At 51.3% G+C, this 26,117-nt stretch overlaps 8 protein-coding genes across 8 annotated transcripts; 4 read left to right on the top strand and 4 right to left on the bottom strand.

Annotated features, from left to right (window-relative positions):
* Positions 1-1,082: 1,082 nt before the first annotated feature.
* PV08_09745 (uncharacterized protein) lies at positions 1,083-4,370 on the top strand (the record flags this gene model as incomplete). The annotated part of the gene is made up of 1 exon (XM_016384061.1): positions 1,083-4,370. The coding sequence occupies one exon, from the start codon at positions 1,083-1,085 to the stop codon at positions 4,368-4,370; it is 3,288 nt and encodes a 1,095-aa protein (XP_016232684.1).
* A 2,976-nt stretch (positions 4,371-7,346) lies between these two features.
* On the top strand, positions 7,347-8,384 carry PV08_09744 (uncharacterized protein; the record flags this gene model as incomplete). The annotated part of the gene is made up of 1 exon (XM_016384060.1): positions 7,347-8,384. The coding sequence occupies one exon, from the start codon at positions 7,347-7,349 to the stop codon at positions 8,382-8,384; it is 1,038 nt and encodes a 345-aa protein (XP_016232683.1).
* A 2,381-nt stretch (positions 8,385-10,765) lies between these two features.
* PV08_09743 (uncharacterized protein) lies at positions 10,766-13,656 on the bottom strand (the record flags this gene model as incomplete). The annotated part of the gene is made up of 2 exons (XM_016384059.1): positions 10,766-13,459; positions 13,546-13,656. 2 exons carry the CDS (start codon positions 13,654-13,656, stop codon positions 10,766-10,768), a joined length of 2,805 nt encoding a protein of 934 aa, XP_016232682.1.
* An 891-nt stretch (positions 13,657-14,547) lies between these two features.
* PV08_09742 (uncharacterized protein) lies at positions 14,548-17,728 on the bottom strand (the record flags this gene model as incomplete). The annotated part of the gene is made up of 4 exons (XM_016384058.1): positions 14,548-16,416; positions 16,465-16,527; positions 16,577-17,011; positions 17,216-17,728. The coding sequence occupies 4 exons, from the start codon at positions 17,726-17,728 to the stop codon at positions 14,548-14,550; spliced, it is 2,880 nt and encodes a 959-aa protein (XP_016232681.1).
* Positions 17,729-18,710: 982 nt separating this feature from the next.
* Positions 18,711-19,409, bottom strand: PV08_09741 (uncharacterized protein; the record flags this gene model as incomplete). The annotated part of the gene is made up of 3 exons (XM_016384057.1): positions 18,711-18,809; positions 18,861-18,986; positions 19,032-19,409. The coding sequence occupies 3 exons, from the start codon at positions 19,407-19,409 to the stop codon at positions 18,711-18,713; spliced, it is 603 nt and encodes a 200-aa protein (XP_016232680.1).
* Positions 19,410-19,930: 521 nt separating this feature from the next.
* PV08_09740 (uncharacterized protein) lies at positions 19,931-21,730 on the top strand (the record flags this gene model as incomplete). Its single annotated transcript, XM_016384056.1, has 2 exons — positions 19,931-19,946; positions 19,992-21,730. 2 exons carry the CDS (start codon positions 19,931-19,933, stop codon positions 21,728-21,730), a joined length of 1,755 nt encoding a protein of 584 aa, XP_016232679.1.
* Positions 21,731-22,211: 481 nt separating this feature from the next.
* Positions 22,212-22,545, top strand: PV08_09739 (40S ribosomal protein S30; the record flags this gene model as incomplete). The annotated part of the gene is made up of 2 exons (XM_016384055.1): positions 22,212-22,271; positions 22,360-22,545. 2 exons carry the CDS (start codon positions 22,212-22,214, stop codon positions 22,543-22,545), a joined length of 246 nt encoding a protein of 81 aa, XP_016232678.1.
* Positions 22,546-24,759: 2,214 nt separating this feature from the next.
* Positions 24,760-25,230, bottom strand: PV08_09738 (uncharacterized protein; the record flags this gene model as incomplete). Its single annotated transcript, XM_016384054.1, has 1 exon — positions 24,760-25,230. The coding sequence occupies one exon, from the start codon at positions 25,228-25,230 to the stop codon at positions 24,760-24,762; it is 471 nt and encodes a 156-aa protein (XP_016232677.1).
* Between the last annotated feature and the right edge of the window lie 887 nt (positions 25,231-26,117).

Genomic DNA, 26,117 nt, shown 5'->3' with positions numbered 1-26,117 from the left:
TTCCATCTCAAACACCCATCGACGAACGGGATATCCCATCCCGCCTTGGACTGCCCACCGCGGCATCTTCCTCTTCCCTGTCATACATTATAAATAAACCTTTTTCTTTCCGACCGGCATCTTCCTTGTCACCATCCAGTACCCTCGGGGCCGTTTCATGATCATCTCCGTTCTCGTACGGGTACTCCGTACAACAGAAAGCATTCCGGAATCATCCCATCTTCGATCTCTCCATTTTCCGTCGCGTATCGACTTGCGTTTCGCCATCACAAATTTCCAGGCCGCGCATCTGAAACGAACCGCTCGTTATCGACTTGTGTTCCAGCCTTGCGCCGTAGCTTTGCTGTCACTCCGTGTGTGTGCATTGGCCACCTTTCCCCCTTGCACGTTCACGCATGTTTGAGTACCGCTTTGCGCTTATCGCTGATCTGATGGATGTCGCGAAGCTGACAACCCTCATGCCTCGTTTCTACCTAATACGTAGACAAGAGTCATGATTATGGATACCTGATCCAAATGAGGGTTTCTGCCGCGCTCTCTCTCTCTCTCTCTCTCTCTCTCTCTCACACACACACACAGTGTTCAGCGAAGATGCAGATCATCCAGCATTGCTTGTTCCGCGGCATGTTGTACAAAACTCTGACTAGTTCTCAACTCCTAAACTGCTAGATATCGGCTGCGGAATTGTGTACAGTGCCTTTCAAGTACATACCCTTCTCTAGAAAGGAAACACCGATTTTCTTATCACTGTATCAGTGAGACGGTAGGACTGAATGGGCTCTGGATTATGGAGCATTGCCTTGCCGTAACGTGGTGGAAATGTCATCTTATCTTCCAGAAGTCGAAGTAAGGCGAGAGGCAGGAACAATGGACCTGATCACCAGCACTTACTCAACCTCAGGAAAAGGCTGGCTGGAGTTGCCTGCACTCTCCATGCAGCTTCCACCCATCTTCCGATCATGCTGCAAAGTTGTATTGCCTGAGCCATTCACTTTTCACCTCCCAGTCTACTCCTCTGCAGTTCTTTTCCCGCAGTATGCTATTCTCCTTCTGAGCAACTCACCTTTTGGATATATTTCAGTATGCAGGCCAACTTACCAAGGATTGATACATATCTTGACAACCCGAAATTGCCGTGTTGGGAGAGCAACCAGCAGCTTCTGTACAAAACCTGGAAAGAAGCCTGGGACAACGGGTACTACCGTGGTGGTGGTGAACCTTCCAAGCCCATCGGTCTCGATCGTGGGGGAGAAAGACGCTGGGAGGACCACGCAAAGCGAATATACCAAAATGTGACCTCGAAACCGCAGGAATGGAAACGATATCGACAAGAGTACGAAAAACGGTCAAGGAATGATCCTGCTTGTATAGCCGCAGAGAGAGCAATGGCCGGACACAGCACACAATCATCCTCGGAAATCGGTCGATCTGATAGCAGTGCTAGAAAGCGAAGAGATGCGGGCGTCAATGGGTCAAACAGCCCTGGAGCGAGTACATTGCTCTCATCTCGACGATACAGGCCTGGACAGGGTCTGCTCAACAAGACACTGCGGGCCTCGACGCCCACGCGCATCCCTGGGCCTCTTCATTCCCGCGGCCAGCAGACAGAGACTGATGCAGCTCACTATGCCTCCCTTTCTCCTGAAGACACCTCATCGGAGACGTATGGCGCGTTACCGTCGTCGTACAGAAAACTAAGGAAGGCAAGATCTACGCTCGCACCACGTCACGGAGGTCCACGCGGCGGACAAGGGTCATGGCTGACTCCTCGTGGTACAAACCGATCGCTCAGGAGCGTCACAAGCTCAGCTGTCCTCCAGACAAGCAATCTCCGACTCCGACTGAAGCGATCGCTTCCATTCCTACGCCCCAAAAGCATCACCAACACGCGCAACCATGCTGACTGCGAATGGGGCATGCGAGAAGAGGCGGTTCAATTGGCGCGAGCCCAGTTCCTTGACCACATGGAACTTCACAGAATACAAGAAAGAAGATCGGCACAACACAAGAGGAGTTCAGAGGGAGATGACAGGCCAGAGGATGCGACTGCAAGCCCGCATAGGGCACCAACAATACTAGTCCCTCCTCCATCTCCAGCAGATCTCCCTAAAGCGCAACAAACCCTGTTTCGTAAGAGATCCCTCTCGGCTTCTTTACGTAGCCAGTTTCGGAAGATGTTGGGCAAATCTGTCCCCGGCAAATCTGTCCCCGGCAAAGATGGGATCCCTCCACAGCAGGTGGATGCTCGAGGATCCCCGTTCCCGGACCTCGACCTCGACATTGGGCATTCAAGCGCCTTTGATTCCTACCTGATTCCCGACATATCCCAGACTGTACAGGCTAGAGCTTGTAGTTCAACTGAGATCGAGCAGGAGTTGCTTGAAAGCCTCGATCAGGTCTCGGACACACTTCCGGCTGCCGTCAGCAGAGAGTCTCTCCATTCTAATACTCGCTCACGAGTGACCAGCTGGACAGACTCTAGCATTACAGGGTCGATCGGTCTAAGATCCGGCCCAATTGACCGCAACAGACTATCAGTTATCAAAGAGGACGGAGGTCCTCATCAACCTTCATCCTCGGCAGGTCGACATATCGGCGGAGTCGAAGTTTTCCGAGAGCCCTTGCAGACAGTGTCGAACGATGGGCAGCTATTGCCACCTGTCGATAGCCACCGCGTGTATTCGGCTCTAATCAAGCGCATTGGCCAGGAGGAAGCCGAAATCGAAACAACCCGCATTGCGCTGGAGAATATTAATAACAAGAGCGGGGCTCATTCATCCATGGCTGGGCGAGCAACAATCCGGACCGTCTGTAGCGAATCATCCTTGAGCACGGCAGCCACAGCGGCCCCTGATGAGCAGCCCAGAGAATTCAGTATTGGTTCGCACACATGGCACTGCAGCGAGGACGAACCGGGTGCCCATCAAGACGACTACGGCTCAGGAAAACGACATGAACGACTGAAGATAGAAGACTCTCAATCGAGTTTCTTTCCATCCTCCTGTGAGCAAAACCCTGCAGCTCCAAGCCCGTTCAGACGCTTCCTCAGTGAGAGACGCCGTCAGAAATCTAGTTCGGATTGCACCAGGTACTCGGAAGATACAGGTACAGTCATTGTGAATCATAACTCCGGTCACTCCATTCTCCGTCGTCCTCGCTTTGGTTTCAGCAGCGAGAGTGTCTACTCACGAACAACGAATGGAGGCATTAATGAACAGTACATACCACCACTCGCCAGCTCAGACGATCTAGGTAGTGGTCACCAGCGAGACCGTGGAGACCCTGGTATCATTTCAGTTATCTCTAGGGGTCATGTGCGCTCAAATTCGGATAACAGCCCAGAGATTGACCCATCATCCCTGGTCCTACAAAATTCCAGGTGGAATCCATGGTCGGAGACACTCACTGCAATGACAGCTGGAGCGCAAGGGCGCAATACTAGCCATGTTTCTAGGCAGATGGAAGGAAGTACCGAGGAGATTTCGAACCAGATCCGACAGAGTTCTACAGCAAGCAACTACCGCACGCCTACGCATGGATTGAGAGCGATTGCCAGCAGCAGCACGCCAAGCACAGGCCCGACAATAAGTGTGCAGAAACGTCGCAAGGAGGTGGTGAAGACATCTAGCTGCGGTGTGCTGAACAGCATCTCGAACAAAACTGGAGTCGACGCAAAGGCGGATGCATACCAAAGGAGATCCAGTCCCGGCAGGTTTAGGAGGCTTTTGCACGAGAAGAAAAGCCAATTTTCGATTGTGCAAGATCATGGCAAGGAGAATATACCGACGGACGAAGAAATGTCACTCCTCAATTCGGGCCCAGAAAAGCCTCACAAGGCATTTGGGGCACGCAATACTAGCGCCCGACTCAGGAAACGAGCCAGTAAGATGGTACTAATATCCCATAAAGATGCATATGCAACACCCCCATGCGGGCAGAGACCAACGCCCAACACCCCGACTAGGTTTGACGGCAGCCCGAGCGAAAGAGCGAAGAATCAGCTTGTAGCGCGGCTCAGCCGGCCATTCAACATGGATGTCCCTCCTCACAATCGGCCGTTTGACAGTACGTATTTGGGGAAAAGAACGCCCGGACACCCTGATCCCATGGGCAATTCTAGACTCAGTGTGGCTCGGCCTATTCCTGAAAGTGTAGAGGAATTGCCATGTCGAAACACGGATGGTCGACTCGGAGATGAGGCAACTGCGACACAACCAGCATCATTTGGTGTAGTTCGGGGTACTTCGAAAGTTCTGGGAATTTTCGGCAGCAGGAGAATGGTAAGCAGCTTCCTCAAGAGTCGCATGGGATCAAAAGCCACAAGTGAAGATGGGCTGAGTGCTGTGGAGGGAAGTCCCGCATTTATCTGAAGATGTGGTCAAATTTGAATGTGCTGATACGTTCCGGGGGGATGCGGACCTGAAGAAGACATAGATAGAAGTATTAAGAGTTGACCGGGGTCCTTGCTTTATCATCCATGGCATGGGTAGGAGGTGTGTATCTTAGCGACAGAAGCAACTTATGCATTCAGAATACATTGCCAGACTTGTAAACGAGGAGAATTTCTCAAGAGATTTAGGTCGTTCTTGATAGAGCAGAGTTAGATATGCCACTTGTTTCGCTGGGAGTCCAAGGCAATCTTCTTCTCGGTGAGAGAGTTGGACAGATTGTGGAGCGAGCTGGCATCGAGTACCGGCGGTGCTTTGGTTGAGCGATAGAACGGCGAGATTCGCAGCCTGAATATCGCAGTTGTCTTGACCGTGAACTAATCTAAGTTAATCTCTTCTTGGTGGCAAGCTGCAGAATCCGAAAATGGCTCCACGTCAATTCCAACCTCATTGAACAATCAATTACTCTGGCTCGGGACCTGTGAACGACCTACATGATGGGTGGTGTGTTCTTTCTCGGATCCTTCTTTGGGAAACGAGACATGATGAGGAGGTCTTTTTCTGTTTGATACTGAATCACCCATTTATCATTCACCGAGACGCAGCCAATCTTCTTGCTCACGGGACACTGGCCTGGGTGATGTGATGTTTCTTGAGCACACGTTGCCGTGTACGCCATCGACACTGACTGTTCTCCTGCTCGTGAGTGTTTGAGGCATTTTTGACATCCCTCTTTTCTTTCTTTTTCCATTGCGATTCCCTCTTCCTGGTCTTTCTACTTCGGTCAAAATGGAGATGATTATCCTGACGGCTGCGAAATGATGGGCTTTATCTTTCAAGAAGCAGTGGAATGGTCAGAAAAGAAAAGAACAGATATCGAAGCGTGCATGCATTCTTCATTCGTTTGTTTGTTCGTTGTCTCTGGCTGTTTCAGTCGTAGCTAGCTCATCTTGACTGTCTTCCTCGATGAATTTGTGCTGCGCATCCACTGAGTATTGTATTGTGGGATATTGCTTTCTCTCGATGCTTGCCTACAACACGCTCCTGTCTCTTCTTGATGTTTGGATCGTCTGCATTTTCGTCGTCGGGCATTGTGGCTCTTTTCCCCTCTGCATTGAACTGCAGTCTGCAAATTTTGTGCATGCGTCGCGTCATGCATTGTGTTCTCTTCTCCCTGTGGAATTTTCTCTTGTACTTCCAGGAATCCTTCCACCTCCCACTCCAGCCTTCTTCGTTTACCTGCGCCGCACTACTCTGCTGCCCTGCTCTACCCTGCCCTGCGGAAGTTGTGATCCTCTTGGAACTGCTCCTGCACTCCCGCCTACGCGATACGCACCTCGGCCGGAACCGGAGTACACTCATCCTCATCCCCCGTTGTCTTCCTCTCTGCTCAACTACGTACGATACAACCACGCCTCGCACATCTCAACATACAGCAAAAGGAACCTCCACAGGACGCGAATTACGAAGACCACAGTCTCCAGACACACCATCGAGGCCTCGGTCACTAATTTCTACCGTTCTGCCATCCGATCCACACAAACCTTCTTGTTATACCAAACAACGGATTCACCTTCAGTGGGATGAGAACGGTGATCCATCGCAGGGTCAGGAGGAGTCAACACTCCAAAATCATACACAGAATCAGGTCCTCGCCCTCGCGAGTCCTGCTGCTCTGTCCCGTCCTGCCTAGTCGTATCTTGTTCCATTCGAGAATTCACCTCCTCTTTGGATACTGTACGCGTGTGTTGTTGTGGTTGTTGTTGTTATCCACCCTCTTTGACCTGGCGCAACTACATCCGCCTTCTTTGGCTTGGTACAGCTCCGCCTGATGATCTTGTGCGGTTGATCACCCAAACCTTCTCATGAACAGTCACAAACTCCTCTCATCAACAGTCATCCAGCCGTCTCATAAACAGCCACCCCATCCACTCGAGTCACAACGAGCCACGGTTTCCCCATAACCACTACAAAAGGCGAAGCCAATGCATACACGCGGCGTCATTGTTTTGTCGGATTGTTTTGTTTCTGCCTAAAGACAACCTGATGGGCCATGGCGAATGCAAGCAATGAACAAACGGGGATCATACAAGTACTTTCCTCTCCCCCTCGTCTTCTCTCTTTTCTCTTTTCCCCAGGTACGTAAGTTCCATTGCCCTGCTGACTCTCTACACTGTGATTGCTATCGAGATACTGCTTACTGTGTACAGACAACGATCCTCCGGATACTCGAGAGATTGAATTTGTTTCTTTTCGGAAAAGAAGCCAGAGGTTTTTGGTGAGTTCAACTTGTCGTCGCTCTTTTCAATTGCCGTCCTTGTGTACATGTGTCTTCTCTCGGTCCTGGACGTTTGCCCTGCCTTGAAAACAACACACACACACTCGTTTGGCAATCGAAAGATGCTGCCGCAAGGTGCTCCCAACTACCTTCTGAGCATGGCTTGTACATAACACAGACGTCCTCCTTGTTATTTTCGATGTCGATGCCACACTCCAGTGCCATACACTGGAGTTGTTGCCCAAAATGCCCTTGATGGCCTTTCCAAAACCACAGAACCGTTTCAAATTCTGCCCATGACCATCTCGTGCCCAGAGCTTTCTCATTCCTATCTCCAGAGCCCTTCCCATGCCAATTTCAAGAGCACAACTATCCCAAGAGCACATCTATCCCCTTCTCCTTCCTAACTCAAGAGCACTCCTCACTTCCGCTGTCCACAGCACCTTCATTACGTATTCGACTTACACTCATCTCAACCCCCTAAACTATGATCTCTTATTCCATACACAACCAATTCCCGTCACTAAGCACTCCTTCATCATCAAAATGCCCCTTCCAAACCCCGTTCCCCCTTCGTTTCGTGCTTGGTCTTACTTGACTCCTTCCCCCTCGACTCAATGCGCCCCTCCTATTGCATTAGACGTTGGACTGACGGTTATTTCAAAGGTTGGCCATTCACCATGGGTGAGGAAGTCAAGTCCATCAACTTCAACCTGAGGAGGCAAGCTCGGGAGACCAGGTCTCGGCCTTGGTTGACCGGAAGCAAGCTCCGAGGACGGTCATCTTCTGGTCTCAATGGTAGCAAGGATGCCCCCAAGCTACCAGAGAGTACCACTGCGGCAATTGTCACCGACCAGCCGCCCTCTCAAACTGGCAAGTGTGATCAAGAGGGGCTCTGGGCGGGCAGAACCATAAAGGAGCAGGCGAAGGCCGTTCTTTCCAAAGCTTCGGCTGCGGTCTCCAAGATCCCCCGTTGGGTGGGTCTTAGAGGTGGTGTGTCCCGTCCTTGCAAACCTCAGCCACTTGCTGGTGAGGGCGTGCTTGGAAAGGACAAGCCAATCGCCATGTCTCCTACCGTCGCAGGGGAGACGACCACCAAGTCCCGGCTTCCCGTCCGCGTCAAGAAGTTTGTTGCTATGCGACGGTCTGTCTCAGTACAGATGCGACGTAGCAAGGCTCCTGATGCTAATGGCGGGAAGCATGAGGACAAGGTGGTTGGCAAAAAAACCTCTCTTGACCAGAAGTCCGGCGAAGCCAAGGGTCCTGCGAAGCGGACCCAGGGTAGTATGAAGCCGAAGCCGCTCAAGCTTCGAGTTGTCCTTCCGGGGCGCTCGATCTTGAAGCATCGTGCCGATCTCCCTGGGGAAACGGAGCAAGTGCAACCTGCGGAGGAAGGGGTCCCATCCCAACCGAAGCGAAAGGTGCACTTTTCATACCCAGACGGTGAGCCAATGGACGACACGGTCAAACCTCAGCCTAGTGCTGAGTTTTCTGTCCCTGACGACCGTCACTGGAAAAAGTATCGGCAATGGAGCGCCAACCGTTGCTGCCGTCAGGTCATGTGCGTTTGCTCCGGCAACAGGGTTTACCCCCCAGACGGAGAAGACTGGCGCTTTGAGCAGGACCAACGTGGTTACGACTACTTGGCCCTCTCTGGCGGCATTTTTGGAGGTGAGCTGCACTTCATTTCAAAGCTAGACGGGATGGCTTTGAAATGAGTGCCACCTCGCGCACATTCGGCGAACTTGGTGTTTGAAGGAGGAATGGCGCAAGTCCGTCTGAAGGCTTCAGTGGGGCATCACTGTTGTCCGGATGCTGACTTGGTAGCCGTGGGTTCCAGGACGCTGGAACTCCACTGGGGATTTGTGTAATGCGCAGGAGCAGGAGAAGGTGACCATCATCCACACATCCTGAGTACGAGTTTGCTTCGGCACTCTCACCAAAATCTCAGAAAATGGGGACGAACATGGGACGCTGTGTTCCGAACCGCCAAAAAAATTTGAAAGAACAGCACAAAATCATACTAAACATTATAGTCTTGCCCCATCCCCCTTTTTATGTGCTCAGGATGTATGGATGGAGGCCACCTTGGAGGACACCGTCCGTCGGTCTGCTTACCAACGCCAGAGACGATCTCTCTTCGGAGGGTCGTCATGCTGTGCCTCACTTGCAGCGGTCGGACGCCATACTTCTCAGTCCAACTTCCTGCTACCAACGCCAGAGACGAACTCTCTTCGGAGGGTTGTCATGCTGTGCTTCACTTGCAGTGGTCGAGACGCCTTTCCCGTTTATCTCGCTCTTCCTCAGACATCAGATTGGACTTCTTCGTGAAGTTGAACAGGGTTCTGTTTGTCATTGAAGTTGCTTGATTAGATTGAATTAGTCCATGTACTATTTCAATGTTTTCAGTCTCGAGAAATCGATTCTGATTATTATTGAATAGTTTGGATACATCTCCCCCCTCCCCTTCCCCTGTTCATTGATTTTCCTCCTTTGCTTTTCTTGGACAGGTCTGCCACACTAACCGTTTTTACAGGAACTTACAGAATCTCTCGGTGGTGCACAGCAGAGAACAGGAAGAGCAGTGAGTTGCCTGCTCAGGTGTGTGGACTTGTGCTGATCTTGCCGAGTTGGGGATTCCGGTCGTGATGATTTGTGTCTACATAACCTGCACAGTCGGTCGAGGATATTTACTGCTATCTCGGGTAGCGGTTGTGGAATCGATGCTATGTGTAGAAGAGTGGTGGAAGAGCCTTCAGCATGAGTTTGTTTGAGTTCAAGTGGGAGCAACACCGGAAAACGACCTGGACGAGGCCAATGCTCGGTGAGAAGTGTATACTGTATAACCTTGTTAATTGGAATCAATGGCTAACTGCACGTCTGTATTAATAGGCTCAAGGAAGGTATGGCCGGACATGAATCGGTCAACTGGATGTACGGATGGTCAGATGGCGGGATATACATTGATGACTTGACCGAATGCCGGTTTGGATCTTTTCGACGGGCACGATTTGACAAGCTGACGAATTGGTCGAGTTGGTCGGATTGGAACTCATCAGAACGCAATACGATGAAAAAGTCAGTTTGAAGTCAATGACTGTCGTTCGTATCCACTGAGTGAAAAGCAGGTGCCTTCTTCCTTCCTCATCGAACTTTGAATGGTAGTCAGTATAGTGCAGGTATAGTGTAGGGGGGTGCTCGATCACTTGCTTACTCGCTTGGGTTGTATACCTGATTCTTTCCCCCTTTTTCCGTGCCCGAACTCACTCGCGAACAACGGATTCTTATTTCTCTTCTCAGCAGCCCATCAAGCGAGAAGGAAAAGTCAGCAAGGCCGCCCGAGCCGCCAGAAGATGAAAGGACACCAAGGGACCCCCAAAAAGTGATAATCGACCCGACGACGTGTTTACGACAGAGACGAATCAAGCAAGGGAACGAGGGGGGATAGGGTTGTTACCTAGGGACCACCATATGGTACTACTAGTCAATAGGACGGGTGAGAGAGACACACCAAATCGTCATCAGAACAACGACGAAAACAAAAAAACAACAATTGGGAAATGGGCGGCAACAGTAGGTAATAACAATCGTAATCACGACACCAACACGCATAGATAGGTAGGCAGGCCGTCGACGGTGGCCCAGCCCATGCATGTCACAAGGTGGAACGCCTTCTACCCCGTCCCGTGCCCGAGGTGCCTCGATGCCCCGGCACCGGCCAGTTTCTGATTGTCCTGTCCTGTCCTGTCCTGTCCCGTCCCGTTCTGTTCTGTCCCGGTGGAAGACGGAGGAGAAAAAATAACACAAAGATAGCGGGTTGCTCATACGTCGTGTGGGTTCTTCTTTTTTCCCTTCTTCAACTCCTTGGGACTCGAGAAAAATAAAAAGGGAAAAATTGCAAAAGGCACTCGGCGGCCCCCCCGATTTTTCCCATACATCAATCAATCCTTTCCCTGAGCCGCGGATCGGCCACACACCTCTAAGGCTAAATAAAGGGAATTCAAATATGTAATCGATTCATCATACTCCGATCTAACAATGACCATCATGGCCGCCGCCGCCACCACCACCACCACCACCATCATCACCGTCGTCATGATCAAATTTGCCCAAACATCTGCTGCTCCAGCATATCCGCATACAACTCGAGCGCGGATCCTATCATGTCCACAATCGCCCAGCTCGTATTTCCCTTGAACGTCTTGCTCCACACCCGCACGACGGCAACGCTCAGCGTGCACATCTTGTGCGTGTCGTCGAGCAGGGCCCGACTTTCATTCAGCACTGTATGATCGTTGGCGTTGCCGTCCAGCTGAACAGTCATCTCCGTCTCGTCGAGGAGGCTGCGTACCCACAAGAGCAGCTTCCGTTCGTGCTCGGTGACAGGGGCACCGCCTTCGGATTTCAACCGAGACAGCACGGCCAGCCACTTGCTCAAGAGAAATGCACATTCGAGGCTGCACAGAGAATGTTGTATTGACCAGAAGAATGTCTGCGTGCGAGCGACAAAGTCGATTCCTAGACGCACGGGTATCGAGAGGGCGTGAGCGGAATGCAAAAGGGCTGGTGTCAGGCGAGGATCGCGACGGATGTCAGGCGTGTTGAGGAGAGCCGTTGCGATTTGCGTGGCGTCTCTGGTTTCCAGGTGGCGCAGAGGACCCATGTCCACATGAAGTCGGATGTATGCCAAACCAAGGAGCGCCGTAGAGGTAAATGCAACAGGACCATTGGGGTTTTGCGGATCCAGACTCGACTCGGGTGTCCGTTTCCAGCCTGCCTTCCACGCTCGCAAACCCCGATCAAGGACAGCAATGTCTTCCACGCGCAAACTCGAACCCGCCACGCCAGGCCAAGCGAGTGACAGTTGCCGAGCAAAGAAAATTTGCTGGATGAGGGCGTGGATGAGGACGTAATTTCCAAGCGGAGAAATGGGCGTAATAGGACCTGGAGATTGATTAATGAAGAGTCGAGTGAGAGCTGCTTGGAATGGCACTTCGAGCGCATTGTTTTCTGTTCGTAATCTCTTCCATTGTTCGGCCGAGGCGGCTTTCCATTCGTTTGCAGGGTCGGGAAGGTTGAGCTTGATCTCAGAGTTGAGAATGAGTGGCGGCACATTCCAGGTTATTGAGTGCAGGTTGAAAAAGCAATAGACGATCAGCTTCGTCCTCTTGTCGCCTTCAATCTTGATCCATTCTTCCCACGTGAGATCTTCAGGAGATTGTACGATCTCAGGACTTGCAAGCCCGGATTCACGTACCAAACGAGCCAAAGTGCTCTGGAAGGCCAGAGCTTCTCTGAGAAGCTCGGTGTGTCTTTCCCAAGTCGCGAACGCGGTTAACAATAGTAGCGCCTGTATAGACTCCATCTGCTCTTTGCCATCGGTGATGAAAGGAGAGCCAGGTGTCACGTTATGGAACGGACTACTAGAATGGCTTTGTCCTTGTCCCGTAAAACCTCCTCCGGGAGACTGGACCATGGACCCGGTCCGTGGTCTATTCCACAGATGAGAGCTAGCTGAATCGTCCCGTCGCCTCACTTGTTCTAAAACCACAGCCTTTGCGGCGTAGAAGAGCTCTATTCCTCGGCTGTTTTCGAAGCGATACTGTGCGCCTACAGCCGCCAGAGCTAGAATCAGTTCCGGGGCACTAGCGGCAACTTGTAGTGTCGGGACATGGATGAATGGTAAGTGTTCATGGAAGCCGTTCACATAACCGGCAAGGTAGCGAGAGAGAGAATGTCTGGAGGGTGGAATGAAGCCTTTGGGCATGACACTGTCAAAGCCAGCAAGTTTTGCCACAAATGCCGACCGATCAGAATCGGAAATGTCCCAAGTCGCCTTGGTCTTGGTCGCCTCGGCTTCTTCGATGGCACTTCGCGGCTCTGGTCGACTTGAGTCAGGTTCCTTAGACTCTGGCTGAAGGGATGGCAACCTCGAACCAAAACGGGAGAAAGTGCTCAATTCATCTTGGGGCAGGCCAAGTTTGCTGTCGATGGGAGGCTCACCATTCAAGTTAGGTCTGGAGATGTTGAGATGATCGCGTGGCATTTCGGGAGAATGGTAGTTATCAACCTGATCACCGAACATGCTGGCATACCATTCCGACGACAGGCCCACACTATCGAGGAAGACGGTAAAGTCCTGCATAGGGTCGCCTAGATCTGGAGGTTCGAACATCGAGGTTGGGTGGCCGTAACCTTCTGTCAGCATACGTGGCTGATACTGTCCTTCGGAGACTGGCGGCATGATTTGCTGCAATGGTTCGTGCAGAGGTTCTTGTGCGGCCGTCTGGATGCCTGACATGAAATGATCCTGCCCGCTCGAGGCTACGTGACTAGCGGCATGGGACAGCAGGTTCAGATCATAACCCCAGGATGGATCAAGAGGCGGCGCACCCATCTGTTGGTGTGTAGTAATGCCATCGACCGAGTGCATGCCATTTGCTGGCTGCATCAGCTGTGGATCTAGCATGTCCATCATCCCTCTGCCCTCTGGAGGAGCATGTGGTGAGAGTAGAGACTGGCCTTGCTGGGGAGCAATATCCATCGGATCGGAAGTGACGGCCTGCGCCTGTTGGGCCTGCTGAACGGCGTGAGCTGCAGCTTTGGCGGCATTGTTGGCGTTTATGAGGTGGTGCTTGTGAGACTTTCGCGTGGTATGCTGCTCTTCTTCGCCCGGGTGGACGAGTCTTTCATGGCGCACCAGAAGATCGCTTCGCGCGAACGACTTTGTACAGATCTCGCAGACGAAAGGCTTTTCCTTCGTGTGGGTTCGGATGTGTCTCTGAAGGTGTTCCTATGCGGCGCAGACAACAAGTTAGCTTGCGACCGAGGTAGACTCCAAGATGGAGGCGCGCGCTGAGGACGAGGAACAGGTCATACCAGTCGAGCGAAGAGTCGTTGACAGTGCGGGCAGGGTAGAGTCTTGGATTTGTTGCCAGACTGTTTCCGCTTGAGTCTCCCTCCAGCGCTGGACGAAGGCGAGGTGTCCATCGTATTCGAAGCCTCTGGGCTTGGGTGCACGCGTAGGACTGGACTGCGATTATTGCGGAGTGAGGGGAAGTGAATCTTGAGAAATGAGGAGGTGGGATCGAGGCAGGATGAGAGTGGAGGTCAGTGGATGGGTGGGTGAGTGAGGAGGATGCAATACGAGTCTCGTATTGCCAGGCTGGCGGTGGTACCTCCGTGTCCCGTGACTTTCAAGGGATAATAGGCTTAATAGGCTTAGGCACTTTACCAGCCTCTCACGGCACCTCGCAGTTACAAGTACCGACGCGCCCTAAGCCTAGTCAGGCAGCTTTCTGTCACGTGATTATTATTATTCTCCTGGTCTGACACGGCTTGTTGCGCGGGTGCGACCTGGCCAGTGGTCCTGTCAGACGGCCTCATTATTCGCTCACCCTCGTTCTCGAAGCCCGCGCGCCACTCGCAATGGAGGGAGTACCCAACTACGAGTACGGAGTACTTGTAATGCTCTCCCGAGTTTGACTAGCAGGAAGTACTTCGGGATATCTACCACCGGGAAACGGGGTTGATTGCTTTTATGAATGCATCGAGAATAGCCTGCTATTCGCGACGCTTAATGTCAATCGCTTTTACTATTTCTGTGCACCGGCAAATGCCCATGTCACTCGCTAGACCCCTGTAAGAGTCTCGATGCAAAGCCTGACTTCTTCGCTCATCTTTCATCATCTAACCCCTTTTCGTGTGATCTCCAGCTCACTTATCATCTCCTTCATCCTCGTGTCCAGTCTGCAGCCGTACCAAGACTTGAGTGTCTGAGTGTCATCCGCAGCGTTTCACAGCACCCAAGCTTCTCATTCATCCATGCCATTGGCGGTATTTCCACATCAGGACTGCTTCAGCGCGAGATCAGCTGTTCAGTCAGTGAAACATGCGACCTGGGCCGTTCTCAGCCACCTCATGTTCTTCACCTTCCTCATCGATAGCATCAGTGATGTTTAGCTGTGACTGAGGGCGGACATTGGCTCCGGCACGTAGAGGGTCGGACTGGACCATGAGGTCGTTTGGATCGGTTCCGATCGGCGACAAGCGAGCCATTCCAAGGCCCATGCCCGAGGTCGGGGTCGAAGCGCTGGAACGGCTGGAGGCATCAAATTGACCAGGAGATCGACCGCGAGTAACAGCTGCAAGCGCTGAATTGCCAAATGGATTACCACAGCCTTCGCTGGATCGACGAGATGAAGCGCCTGAGCCATAGATTCCAGCACCCATAGTTAGTCCCACGCCCATACCACTGATGCCCGTAGGTAGACGTTGTCCGCGGCTGGAAGCTCCACCTCGAGTCTGTGATCCATTGCGACCGATATCTGAACGAACGCCGAAGGTCAACCCAGATACAACGCCATTGTTCTTGTTACGGTCATTCGGTCGACCGATTGATGGCATGACAACGGCAGGTGGCTTGTCAGGTAGTGGGTGAACCATTCCTGCAGGAGTTGGCGGCAAGTTTGGCAAAGGGGAAAAGCTTACAGGCGGAGCCACACTACGGTGTTGAGGGCTGTCCATCGATGATTCTGTTTTGACCTTGTTTTCCACTCTCGTCGTGATTCTTCTCAGAGGCGGACTGCCATCTGCATGTGGCGGAGGATAGACTCGAGCTGGTAAGGGTGCGTCCTCAGGGTCGCTCATCGAAGTGGTCATGCTGACATCGCGACGCATAGAGGTATGAGCAGTAGCCAAGCCCAGAACTGGACCACTATTCGCACTCTGGAGACCCATGGTACCCTGTGGCGGACGGATGCCTTGGGTTGGGTTGAGCAAGTACGGTGGGTTGATGTTCTGGGCCGGACCAAATCGGCGTACGCCACCCATGTTCGAGTGCTGGGCTCCTGGTGTGAAACTAGTTGACTCGGGATTGAGCGCAGCTTGGTGCATGGGTCGAGAAGAGCCAAAGTCCAAAGCTGCCATGTCTTCAGCAAGGCCTGAATCAGGATTTGCATAGCCACGACTGGCGAAGCGATCGATTTGTCCCATGAGCATCGCACCCTCCTCTCTCTTGATATCTGCCAACACTTTCTGGTACGCCTGAAGGCGTTCTTCGTCAGTGTACTCAACACGGGTATCATTATCCTGAGTTTCATCATCATCCTTGAAGATGTCATGTTCGGCATCGTATGCTGGCTCAAGCATGTCATCTCCAAACACTTTGGGATCGAGCCCGTAGCCTGGAGCAATGCCAAGCTGACTCATGTAGTTCGACCAACCCTTGCGCATCAGAGTGGTCAATACCTTGCTTTCCATGCGGGAAAATGTCTTGCGAGGGATGTTGGCTCCAGACTCGGTGTAGGTGAACAAAGGATAACCACTGTTGTCACGGATGACTTCAAGGTGCGGTCGGACGCCAATGAATGGTTGACCTTCTCGCTCAAACGCAGCAACACCCAGGTTCAAGACTTCAAACCACATACCGACATCTTGATCGGATAGCAAGGGTGGATTGGAAGAGAGAGTCTGAAATGGCCAGTTGCGGGCATGAATGCTGATGCGCATTCCGGGGCCAACTCGAAGAGATGCATCGGCGATCGTAGCCTTCTGTCTCTCTGAAAAGCCAGCGCAGTTCATACCAGCAAACAAGAAGTCCATCAGCAACTTGTTGTCGAGTCCAACTTCACGAGGGATTTGAGTGCCTGGATCAACCTTCAGAATCAGAATCTCCAGTTGGCGAGTGTACGTCTTAAAGAGAGTGTCGCGCTGCTCCAAGGTATACAACTCGACAGCATACCAAGGAAACTCACACATGTCAGTAATATAATGCAGCAACTCGATGTCGTCTCATACCTTGTACAGAGTACTGATGGTGCTCTCGAAAGTACGTTGAAAGCTACGCATGGCGAACGGGGACTTGGCAAGTTTAGCAAATCTGCGCGAAGTCAAAAGTACGTCCACTTACACGTTGTGGGTATTCGGCATGCCGAATCACACCATTCATCTCTTCGGAAGTGAAGAAGCCTTTGAAACCAGAGGTGTAGATATCGTTCGTGTGTATGACATGTGGAACGCCGGGCTCTTCCTTATCCCAGACGACACAGCGAGCTCTTGGGAAGAGATCTCTCATCAACTCGGCCTGGTCGCTTAGCTCGACCGTGACATGACGTTGTCCGAGTTTTGGATGGCGCATGCGAGCAAGACCGAAGCCATGTTCCCATGCTTGAGCTGCGATCACTGGAGTAATCGTTTCAACATAAGCGTCCATGGTCTTGCCAGTGGAACGTTCCATGATGATGTGGATGGGGAAACCCTCTTCATGCGGTTTGAGTAGGTCTTCGACGTGGACGTGTTTGCAGATGAACTGCTGCACTTCTGCCATGGTGAGGCCATAGGGAATCTAAATGAACTCAGGGTCAGCCTCTCTCTCGATGGTCATTCAAAGCAGAAAAAAATCACGCTTCGAGATGTTTCTTGTCGGGGGTACTGTTCTGTCTTTCCGATCTACCAACAAATTCATGAAACAGATCGCAGTTGAAGCCCATATAATCAATATTGATTGAATCTCCAACATTCAGGTAGACTCTGAAAGCCGTGAACTCACATTCTTAATCTTGATCACACCGTGACCTCGAGGCAGATAGGCTTTTGCGCGGTCTGTAAACGGGGGTTCCGAGGTTGGATCGAAGGGGACGACGGACTCCATGCTTGCTTCTGGATAGTAAGTTGGCAATTGCATGAAGGTGTTGGAGTTGTAGAAATTGACAGGTTGGTTCCAGCCAGGATTTTGAGATAGATTGGGTGTGGAAGCAGGCATGTCACTTGGTTCTGCAGGTGTGATATGAGAGGTAGTATTGACTTTTGCAGAATAAGTCATGGGAGGATGAATTCCGCGCCTATTGTTCTGGTCAATAGGGTGAATAGGTTCAATGGTGTTATTGCAGGGCCCGCAAGCTCCCCTATTGTTCTCTGAGCGGTTTTCGTCCTGGGATGTTTTATTGTGACGGTCGTTTGAAATCGTGTCGGCGCTATCCATGATGACAGGTCCTGGGCCATCCGTAGCCATGCCTGCAGCAAGACGGCTCGAACTCTTCTTCGGAGCTAAGTTCGATGCCATAGTGAACAGGATGAAAAGTTGCCAAAGCCAGTTGAGAAGGAGATGGGGTCTAGGAGCACAGCATGAAATGAGGAAATGTGAGATCAATGGAAAAGAAGAAACCAACGATAGGCAAGTCGAGAGGTGAGCTGAACAGAACACATGTTGTCCTGCTATCATTCCTCCATGAACGTGAAGTGAACACTCGCGTAGGCAGCCTCGAATTGAACCTGGCAATCCGCCTCTCAACCACCGCGACATTAGGCGGAATCGCGAAAGTGGTGAGCAAAGACATTTTCCCAGCTGCACAATTTGGACGGATACAAGCCTCACTTCATTGTACCGTCAAAAAAAAACCACGGAAGCCGGAGTATGTTAAATCCGATCGTTACCTTAAGAGAACACCTCAAGGCTCGCTTTTTCATTATTATCCATGTGATCATCCGGAAGAATGAGCTGAATTTGCAGCAGTGATATGTTCCCAGGCGGCATCACAGACCCGGCTCGTATCTCCAAAATGGGGTGCTTCTTGCCCTAGATTAAGGACCCAAACGACGCTGAGTGCAGAAACTCCGACAGGCTCAATGTGTCTGCTTTTTCTGCTATTGCAAAGCTGCGATTGGCGAGGAAGAGCACGACCTACCTGTTAGCGGAGCTCGCAGAACGGGCATTGTCAATCAACAAGGGAGTTCAGACAAGGAGTTCCATGTACGCAGGAACGGTCAGAATCTTCATATTTATTCTCATGAGCCATTTGGTACGTCAATTTTGCCAAAAGGCGCTTTATAAAAAGTTGTGTTCAGGCAGTCGAGATCCTCAAGTATGTATCCATCGACGTATGGTGGTCGCACGATCTCAGGAGCACACAATCCATGAGCTGCGGCCTTGAGCACCTAGACATACCTGCAGGGTTGTGGGTGCGTTGACCTTGGTCTGAATGAGGATGCTTGCTAAGTTACGATAGGTGGTATCGCAGAACCGAAATCATTTTGCCGAGCAGATCCTAATCAAACTGACGACTGTTAGCAAGGAGCAGTCCAGGCTCGAATATACCTACCGGAGTCAAGAAGGATTCGGCAACGAACCGGGCCCTGGCATTCAACTGCATACGAAGTTAGCTGGACCGCCCTTTCGAGCTACAAAATTCTCATACAAAGAGTTTCATCTCGGAGATCTCTTTATCGACTTCCTCCATGAACTGAATGATGAAATCCACCAGCTTGTGCTTGAGCATCTCCTCAGTGTGTGTGTTGGTGATTAAGAAAGAGATATCATATCCCTATTCCAGTCAGAAACATTCCTGAAATGCCCTCCAGCGGCGTACCTTGACTGGTTTTCTCCTCAAGATAAAAAAGGACTCCGCCCTTTGAGTCAGGAACCGGGTGAATTTGTGGACCAGAATGTTCTCAATCTCATCTGCTTGCTTGATTCGTATACTGACTCGCACACTGTTGACGCTTGGCTCTATGAGGACCTTCTCATTCTCATTGCGCGCCACCGTCAGCGGGTTGAGCAGGACTTCTGGTGAGCTGGCAGCTTCAATTTCTGGTACGTTGTGCCTCTCGGAGGCTTGAGATGCGAAGTTGGACAGAGCGAGAGCGGCTGTCAGGGAAGAGCGAACACATTGTAGGTAAGGACGCAGAGATTGTGACTGAGAATGGTCAGCAAGCGTTGTGGTGGTCGAACACGGCAGGCATACCATTTTCAATGCGGTCCGTGGATGGGGATGAGAACCGTTTAACGCCACATGGAAGTGGCTGTGAGGTGAGAATGAACTCCCTTGTCCAGGCGAGACTATTGAGAGGGTTCAATGTATCTGGAAAAAAGCGAAGCGAAAGGGTGTAGTAAGGTAGGCTGGTATTGAGCGTTTGCTAAATTGTCCCGCAATGGCCGGTTGTTGCATTGACTAGTTGCAGTCATTACAACAGGCATCTTAAATTCTCCCGCGGGTCTTGGCGGGGTATTCTGTCTGACGAAGCCAGGTAGGATGCGGATACTCGAGGGCGATTCTGTACGTGGCTTGTACTCGTACCTGACACACCTCGGGCCCAGGAGGGAGTGAGGCTCGTCGCAAGCCTTCCTGCCTGCGCTGATCACAGCCTTGTTGACCGTTCATCGAACGCCGCCACCACCCAAAAGAACACTTTCCATCCAGTTCTTCAGGGAATATATACCCTCTCTTGCTCTTTCACCACGGTTATATCCCTTCATCTCCCACGCAAGATGGCGACCGTTCCAAGTGAGTCCACATCCTCCTGCTGATTACCTATTCTAATAATCGTAGTTGTCGTCAAACACCAAGGCAAAAAGTACAATGTCGATCTTGACACCACCGCCAATGGCGAAATGCTCAAGTTTCAGCTCTTTTCTCTGACCGGGGTCGAACCCGAACGGCAGTCTGTTTTAATAAAAGGTGGAAAATTGAAAGATGACACCGAATTGTCGAGGCTCAATGCCAAACCTGGTCAGGTTTTCACGATGCTGGGGACCGCTTCTTCGGAGGGCAGTTCGCTGGTAGCGCCAGTTGAGAAGCCTCGATTCCTGGAAGACATGACCGAGGCAGAGGCTGCTGCTCAAGAAGGTGCTACGCCAGCTGGACTCGAGAATCTCGGCAATACCTGCTATCTCAATTCCACCCTGCAGGTGTTACGAAGCATACCAGAAATGCAAGACGAATTGCAAGCGTACAAACCAGATTATAGAAGTCCCCGCAATAACGTCGATGAAATGAGAAGGCTTGGTCTCGGTGCTACAGGTGCCTCGAACGATTTAACGGGACAGCTGCGAGATCTTTACGGCCGCATGTCGAAGACTCAACAGAGCCTTGCCCCTCTTACGTTCTGGACCGCTTTGCGAGTGATCTATCCTCAGTTCGCTCAAAAGGCCAAGAATGGTGTTGGCTTTGCGCAGCAGGACGCTGAAGAAGCCTGGTCTCAGATCATCTTTCAGCTGCGACAGAGTCTCAAAATCACAGACAAGAGTACTTCCGATGAACAGGAGGCCACGAAGGAGGTTGCTTTTATCGATCGTTATATGGCAGGCTCTTTCCATTCCTCGCTAGCCCCGCCAGCAGAAGCGGCAGAGAACGAACCTGTTATCGAAGCCGATGATGTGTTCCTGAAGCTTGATTGCCACATCGACCAGTCTGTCAATCACCTTCGAGATGGTCTCTTGGCCGGCCTAACTGAAGAGATTGAGAAGAACTCCCCGTCGCTCGGTCGCAATGCCGTTTACACCAAGACATCCAGAGTATCACGATTACCCAAATACCTGACTGTGCATTTTGTGCGCTTCTTTTGGAAAAAGGACGTCCTAAAGAAAGCTAAGATCCTCAAGAAGGTCACGTTTCCGGAGGAATTGGACACCGTGGAGTTCTGTACAGACGATCTCAAGAAACGATTGATCCCTGTTCGTGACAAAGTCCGTGAGATCAGAAAGGACGAACAGGACGTCGAGAGAGCGCGCAAGCGACAAAAGCTTCGGCATAAGCAGGAGGAAGATCGCAAGCACGACCAAGCTCTTCAAGAAAAAGAGGCAGCTCCCATCGCCAAACTTCGAGAACAAAAAGATAAGAAGCAGTCGAAAGAGAAAGAGCCGGAAGGAGGCGAGATGGACGTCTATAAAACCGATGCCGAATATGAAGCCGAACGAGCAGCCTCCATCAAGCAGGCAAAGAAGGAGCTTTATGCTCTTATCGATCAACAACTTGCAGATGATGTCGGTGCCAACAAATCCGGATTGTACGAGTTGAGGGGTGTCATCACACATCAAGGTGCAAGCGCTGACAGTGGACACTACACCAGCTTCGTCAAGAAGTCTGGCAAGCTTGTCGACGACGCGAAGGCACCTGGCGGCAAGCGCTTGGAAGAGGATGGAAAATGGTGGTGGTTCAATGATGACAAAGTCAGCGAGGTTGATACTGAACGGGTCATGGGGCTTTCCGGTGGTGGAGAAGGTGCATCTGCCCTCATTCTACTGTACAAAGCCATCGACTTGCCGACCAGGGATGAGATTGAGGAATGATATGGTGTTGAACGGCGGGAGGGGTCAATTCACCCGGGGCTAGTCCACGCCTTCCATCACACAGAGATCAGCAAGATGACCAACAGGAATTGAGATAGAAATAAAAGGTGTTGATTCCGGTCTTTGAATCTGCAGTATGGGTACTTCACGCTAGATCAAGTGCTCGCCATTGACACACTCTGCCATGGATAGGCCATTAACGCACCCAGGAATAACACTTCATGATGTTTGTATCTGCCGCGGATCGGAGAAACAATAAATTACGGTGGTCCATAGAGACATCGAGCGATACAAGTCACGTGAAACCTACGTGGTCTTGGCAGCGGCTCACACATCACACTAAACTGCGGTTCTTGGTCATTCCCATTGTTGAATTCTTCCACCACGTTCGCCGACTCTACCATCGACCGACAACTACGCTACATCGAAACCGCAAAGACTTCCGACCTTTTTCGATCGATACACATACCTACTCGCAACCATGGGTAAAGTTCACGGATCTCTTGCCCGTGCCGGCAAGGTCAAGTCTCAGACCCCAAAGGTGAGCAAACCGTCCAGGGCCGGGTCTACGACAGCGAACAATGATGACGACCACAAGACCAAATGCTAACTCCACACCCTGACTCCAGGTCGAACCTCAAGAGAAGAAGAAGACTCCCAAGGGACGGGCGAAGAAGAGAATCACATACACCCGACGATTCGTCAACGTGACGATGACTGGTGGCAAGAGAAAGGTAGGACATGTCGCATTCAACCGTATTGCTGCACGGAAAATCTACACAGATGCTTACCAAAAATTCGCAGATGAACCCTAACCCAACGTCATAAGAAGCAATCGCCGCAGCAGCAGGGGAGGTGGATGGTCGAGAGCTGAATTTTTACAACGTACCGCATCGATGGGCATGATATGAAAACCGGTCGTGCACAAAAAGAAGGGAGGGGAAATACCGATTGTCTTGACACTTCGGTATGCGTTTTCTTTCGCATGGTGGTGTGTGCGCGCACTGGGATTTCCCTAGAGCATGGCGATGTATACATGGCTTGAAGATGGGAATGTCTCACTGATAACTCGGAAAAGGCGTTTTCGGCTGGTACTCGTACCTTGAGAATACAGTATGCCTGTGCCAAACCCACAATCTCTCTCTACACTCTTTTGTTCCCTACCGTCCCTGGAGAAGTGAAAGCGTGAAAGGTGACATGTGAATCGCAGCCGAACCATCCACCCGAAAATTCAATCCCGCGCAAAGCACACATACGTGCGTTGGTGTAGCTGCGGTACTGTGTTTGGTGAACCTCATCCCAAGGCCAACACATGGTTTATGGTTGCCTCTGCGAGTTCGAAGTCGAATACAGTAGACCTGTTATCCCATTTGCTTTTGACGCGCAAACAACCAAATAGATACAGGGAGACAATCACCATTCGTGCGGCCAAGTTTTGATCTAGCCGCTCGCGACTCGGTGACGAGGGAAGTTAAGAATGACAGATATAAGAAGGAGCGCGCTGCACAAACACATGATCGCTTCGTCCGAAGTCTAACCTCAGGTCTATCCCTCCACCTTCTATTGAAGTAATAAACCACACTTTTCAGCAACTAAGGTTCGCCCATATTACTTCCATGCTGGGCGATAGAACTAGGTATGTGATTTCCCTTCTAGCGTTTGGCCCAACTCGTCTGGCAGGCTTCTATCACCTTGGGGCAGGCACACTCCCCCGTTGGATTACAGCCTTCTGCGGACTCTCACCACGACATTTTGCGGTGCAACAAGCCAGTGGTTCAATGTTTGTAATTGAACCGCTCGCCTTGTGACGTGTGCACGAGTCCAGACTTGTACTCTGCGAATATGTTCCCAATGGCTTAAGCCTTCCTATCGTGGCCCTTGGCCCTCCGTTGTTTGACTCGAAGAAATCCAGCATGTGAGGCCGTTGATTGCTGGATGCAGCTGTCAAAGCAACCTTCTTTCCTGATAGTCCTCATTTTTTTCGGTGCAGGGAACCCTGTAGGTTTGACAGCGAGGTCTTGACCCTGGGAGTAGAAACGACACATACCGCCTCTATCGATCGAACCTTCTCCGAGCGATGCCTGATCCTCAATCACCACCTTTCATAGAGAAGGATCCTATACGAGGAACGGCGGTCCCCAAGGGGGAACTTGAACGCTGAGTATTGGTGCTATTGGTTTAATGGCGACGGAAATGTTTCAGTGCGTTTCCCATCCACGGAGCAAACAGTCCATTTCAAACAGCGATATGTTTGGACCAAGAAAGTTTTTTCGCGAGAGAGAAGCCCAACGCGCATTGATTGGTACATGTTCTGGGGCATTCTGACTCTTTCACCGAGCTGATCCACTGGTCCTAATACTACCACAGGCGCTTACCGTAACAAATTCACGCAAGTAGGTCATCTTGACTTAGAGACACGAATAGTTCAGGAGTATTCCCGGTTTCAACTCATCTAGTGCAAGAAGCCGGCTTGATTCCAAGACCTCCTAATCCTCAGGAAGGAGATGGACTCCTCCTTTTCTTGGTCAACAACTACAAACCGATGTCGAGCGAACTGCACTTCGTCGACTCCACAGATTTCTCGCAGATATGAATCTACCGCTGCGGCTCCGACAAGGCCACACGGTACTTGGGTTGGCAGCCAGGAAACCTGCAGCCTAACTGTGGACATGCCTCGCAAGCTAGGCTGAATCGTGAGCCTGTGTTAAAGTTGGAGGCGCTTCAAAGAGTGCAATGGAAAGAAATATAAGACTTGTGACCGACCTCGCTCACCCAAAGAAAGTCGGATGCTTGCCAGGGCCGGCTTTTTGCCGACTAGATAGGAGTGCAGAGGAGAAATGTTGGATCGCGTTAGATAGAGACTCGAAAATGAAGTCTAATCCTTGCCAATCATGAACTTATCTCAGGACAGAGCACATTGAAGGAGTTGAAGGCATGAAGAGCATGCGGGAACTGTGTATGATCGTGGGGGAGAACTTTTGCTAGCCACCTACCTTGTGTTTGTGGCTCCGGGTCTCAGCGTCATAAGGTCATTCGTAAGCAGCTGGCGTCTCAAGGTTGAATCCTGAATCCCAGTCAAGAGGCATAGTCTCGTCGAAGATGTGGAAGTGTTCGTTCGGCATGTGGACGACGGATTCAAAGAACGCAGTCATGTAGCGTCCCGAATCTTCTGGTGCATTCAAGTCACCGAGCGTGGAGTTTGCGTTGCCATGGATATTGTCCCCGAGACTTTGTCTAGAGGTGGTGTAGGTCAGATAATCCTGCTTCACTGGCTCCAATAGGCGTTTGTATTCTTCCAGGCATCGAGTTGCCGCGAGCCGTCGTTCAACCGTGACGGCAGAAGCCTGAGAGAACGTTTCCATAATGTCTTCGATTTCTTCAACCGCGTAGAGGTCTGCGATGACCGATCGGGCATGTCGGATTCCATGCAAGAATACTAGTACCGCCGAGAAGATGTGATGCAGGGGTTGAGGTGTATACTTTGGACTCCCAAATCCCATGTTGGCTTGTTGGTAGTAATCCACAGCAACCTCGACAGCAGTGCTATCACGAGACGTCTCCTCATGAGGCGGAGTGAGAGGCGGAGTAAAGGAGTCATCTCATGGAACCCTGGGGCTTGGTCTGAAGAGCGTCACAATCGTGAACGGATGCGCGGTGTTGGCATACAAGGTCATCTCTGACCATTGAGCGGTCAAGGCGGTGTCCCGGTTGGCTGCTGTACTTGACTGTATTTCTTGAATCCATGTGTCAATTCTCTCCTCAACGTTGCATGACCAAGCAGAGATGTTGCCAAACTGACGAGGAATCGGTTCCTTATGTTATAGAGCGGATATGATCTCCGCCTCAAGGAGGCGGAAACCTCAAACTCCTAAGGATGGGCATCTAGTTGATGCTTCGGTAGAGGGAGGCGAAGACCACGGTCTTGCATGAGGATCGAAACAAAGGAGCCCGTCCAGCGTTTGCCATGTAGCGTTCGCACTATCCAGTACCGATCAAGGAATCATAGATTCAGTCGAGCAATCTTCCCGTATGAGAATTAACAGTCCCTACCTACTTCATGCCAATTGTTTGATAGTCCTTCTGTTCCCAGTTGACAGATTCACCTTGGTGGATGGCCGTTCAAGCCTGGACCGCTGAGTATGTGGAGAAAGATGCGATAAGGAGGATTTCCACAGAGGCTCCACTTCGGAGAGATCCTGTCCGATTGTTCCTACGGACTCGGTTACCCGCATCCCGTCGTACCTTTAGATATACTTGCGGCATCTCTTGGGCGGACACCCACACCAGGGGCCTGGGCTTGCGGGACCCATAGTCGTGGCACCCCTGGGAATGCACGCAAAGCGCCGGACGAATGCGCAAAGCAGCATTTCGCCTCGCTACAAAATAC

The sequence above is a fragment of the Exophiala spinifera genome (assembly GCF_000836115.1).
Source record: "Exophiala spinifera strain CBS 89968 unplaced genomic scaffold supercont1.7, whole genome shotgun sequence".
Lineage (NCBI taxonomy): Eukaryota > Fungi > Ascomycota > Eurotiomycetes > Chaetothyriales > Herpotrichiellaceae > Exophiala > Exophiala spinifera.
The sequence above is the reverse complement of the archived record's forward strand: the minus strand, read 5'-3'. Positions and strand labels throughout refer to the sequence as shown.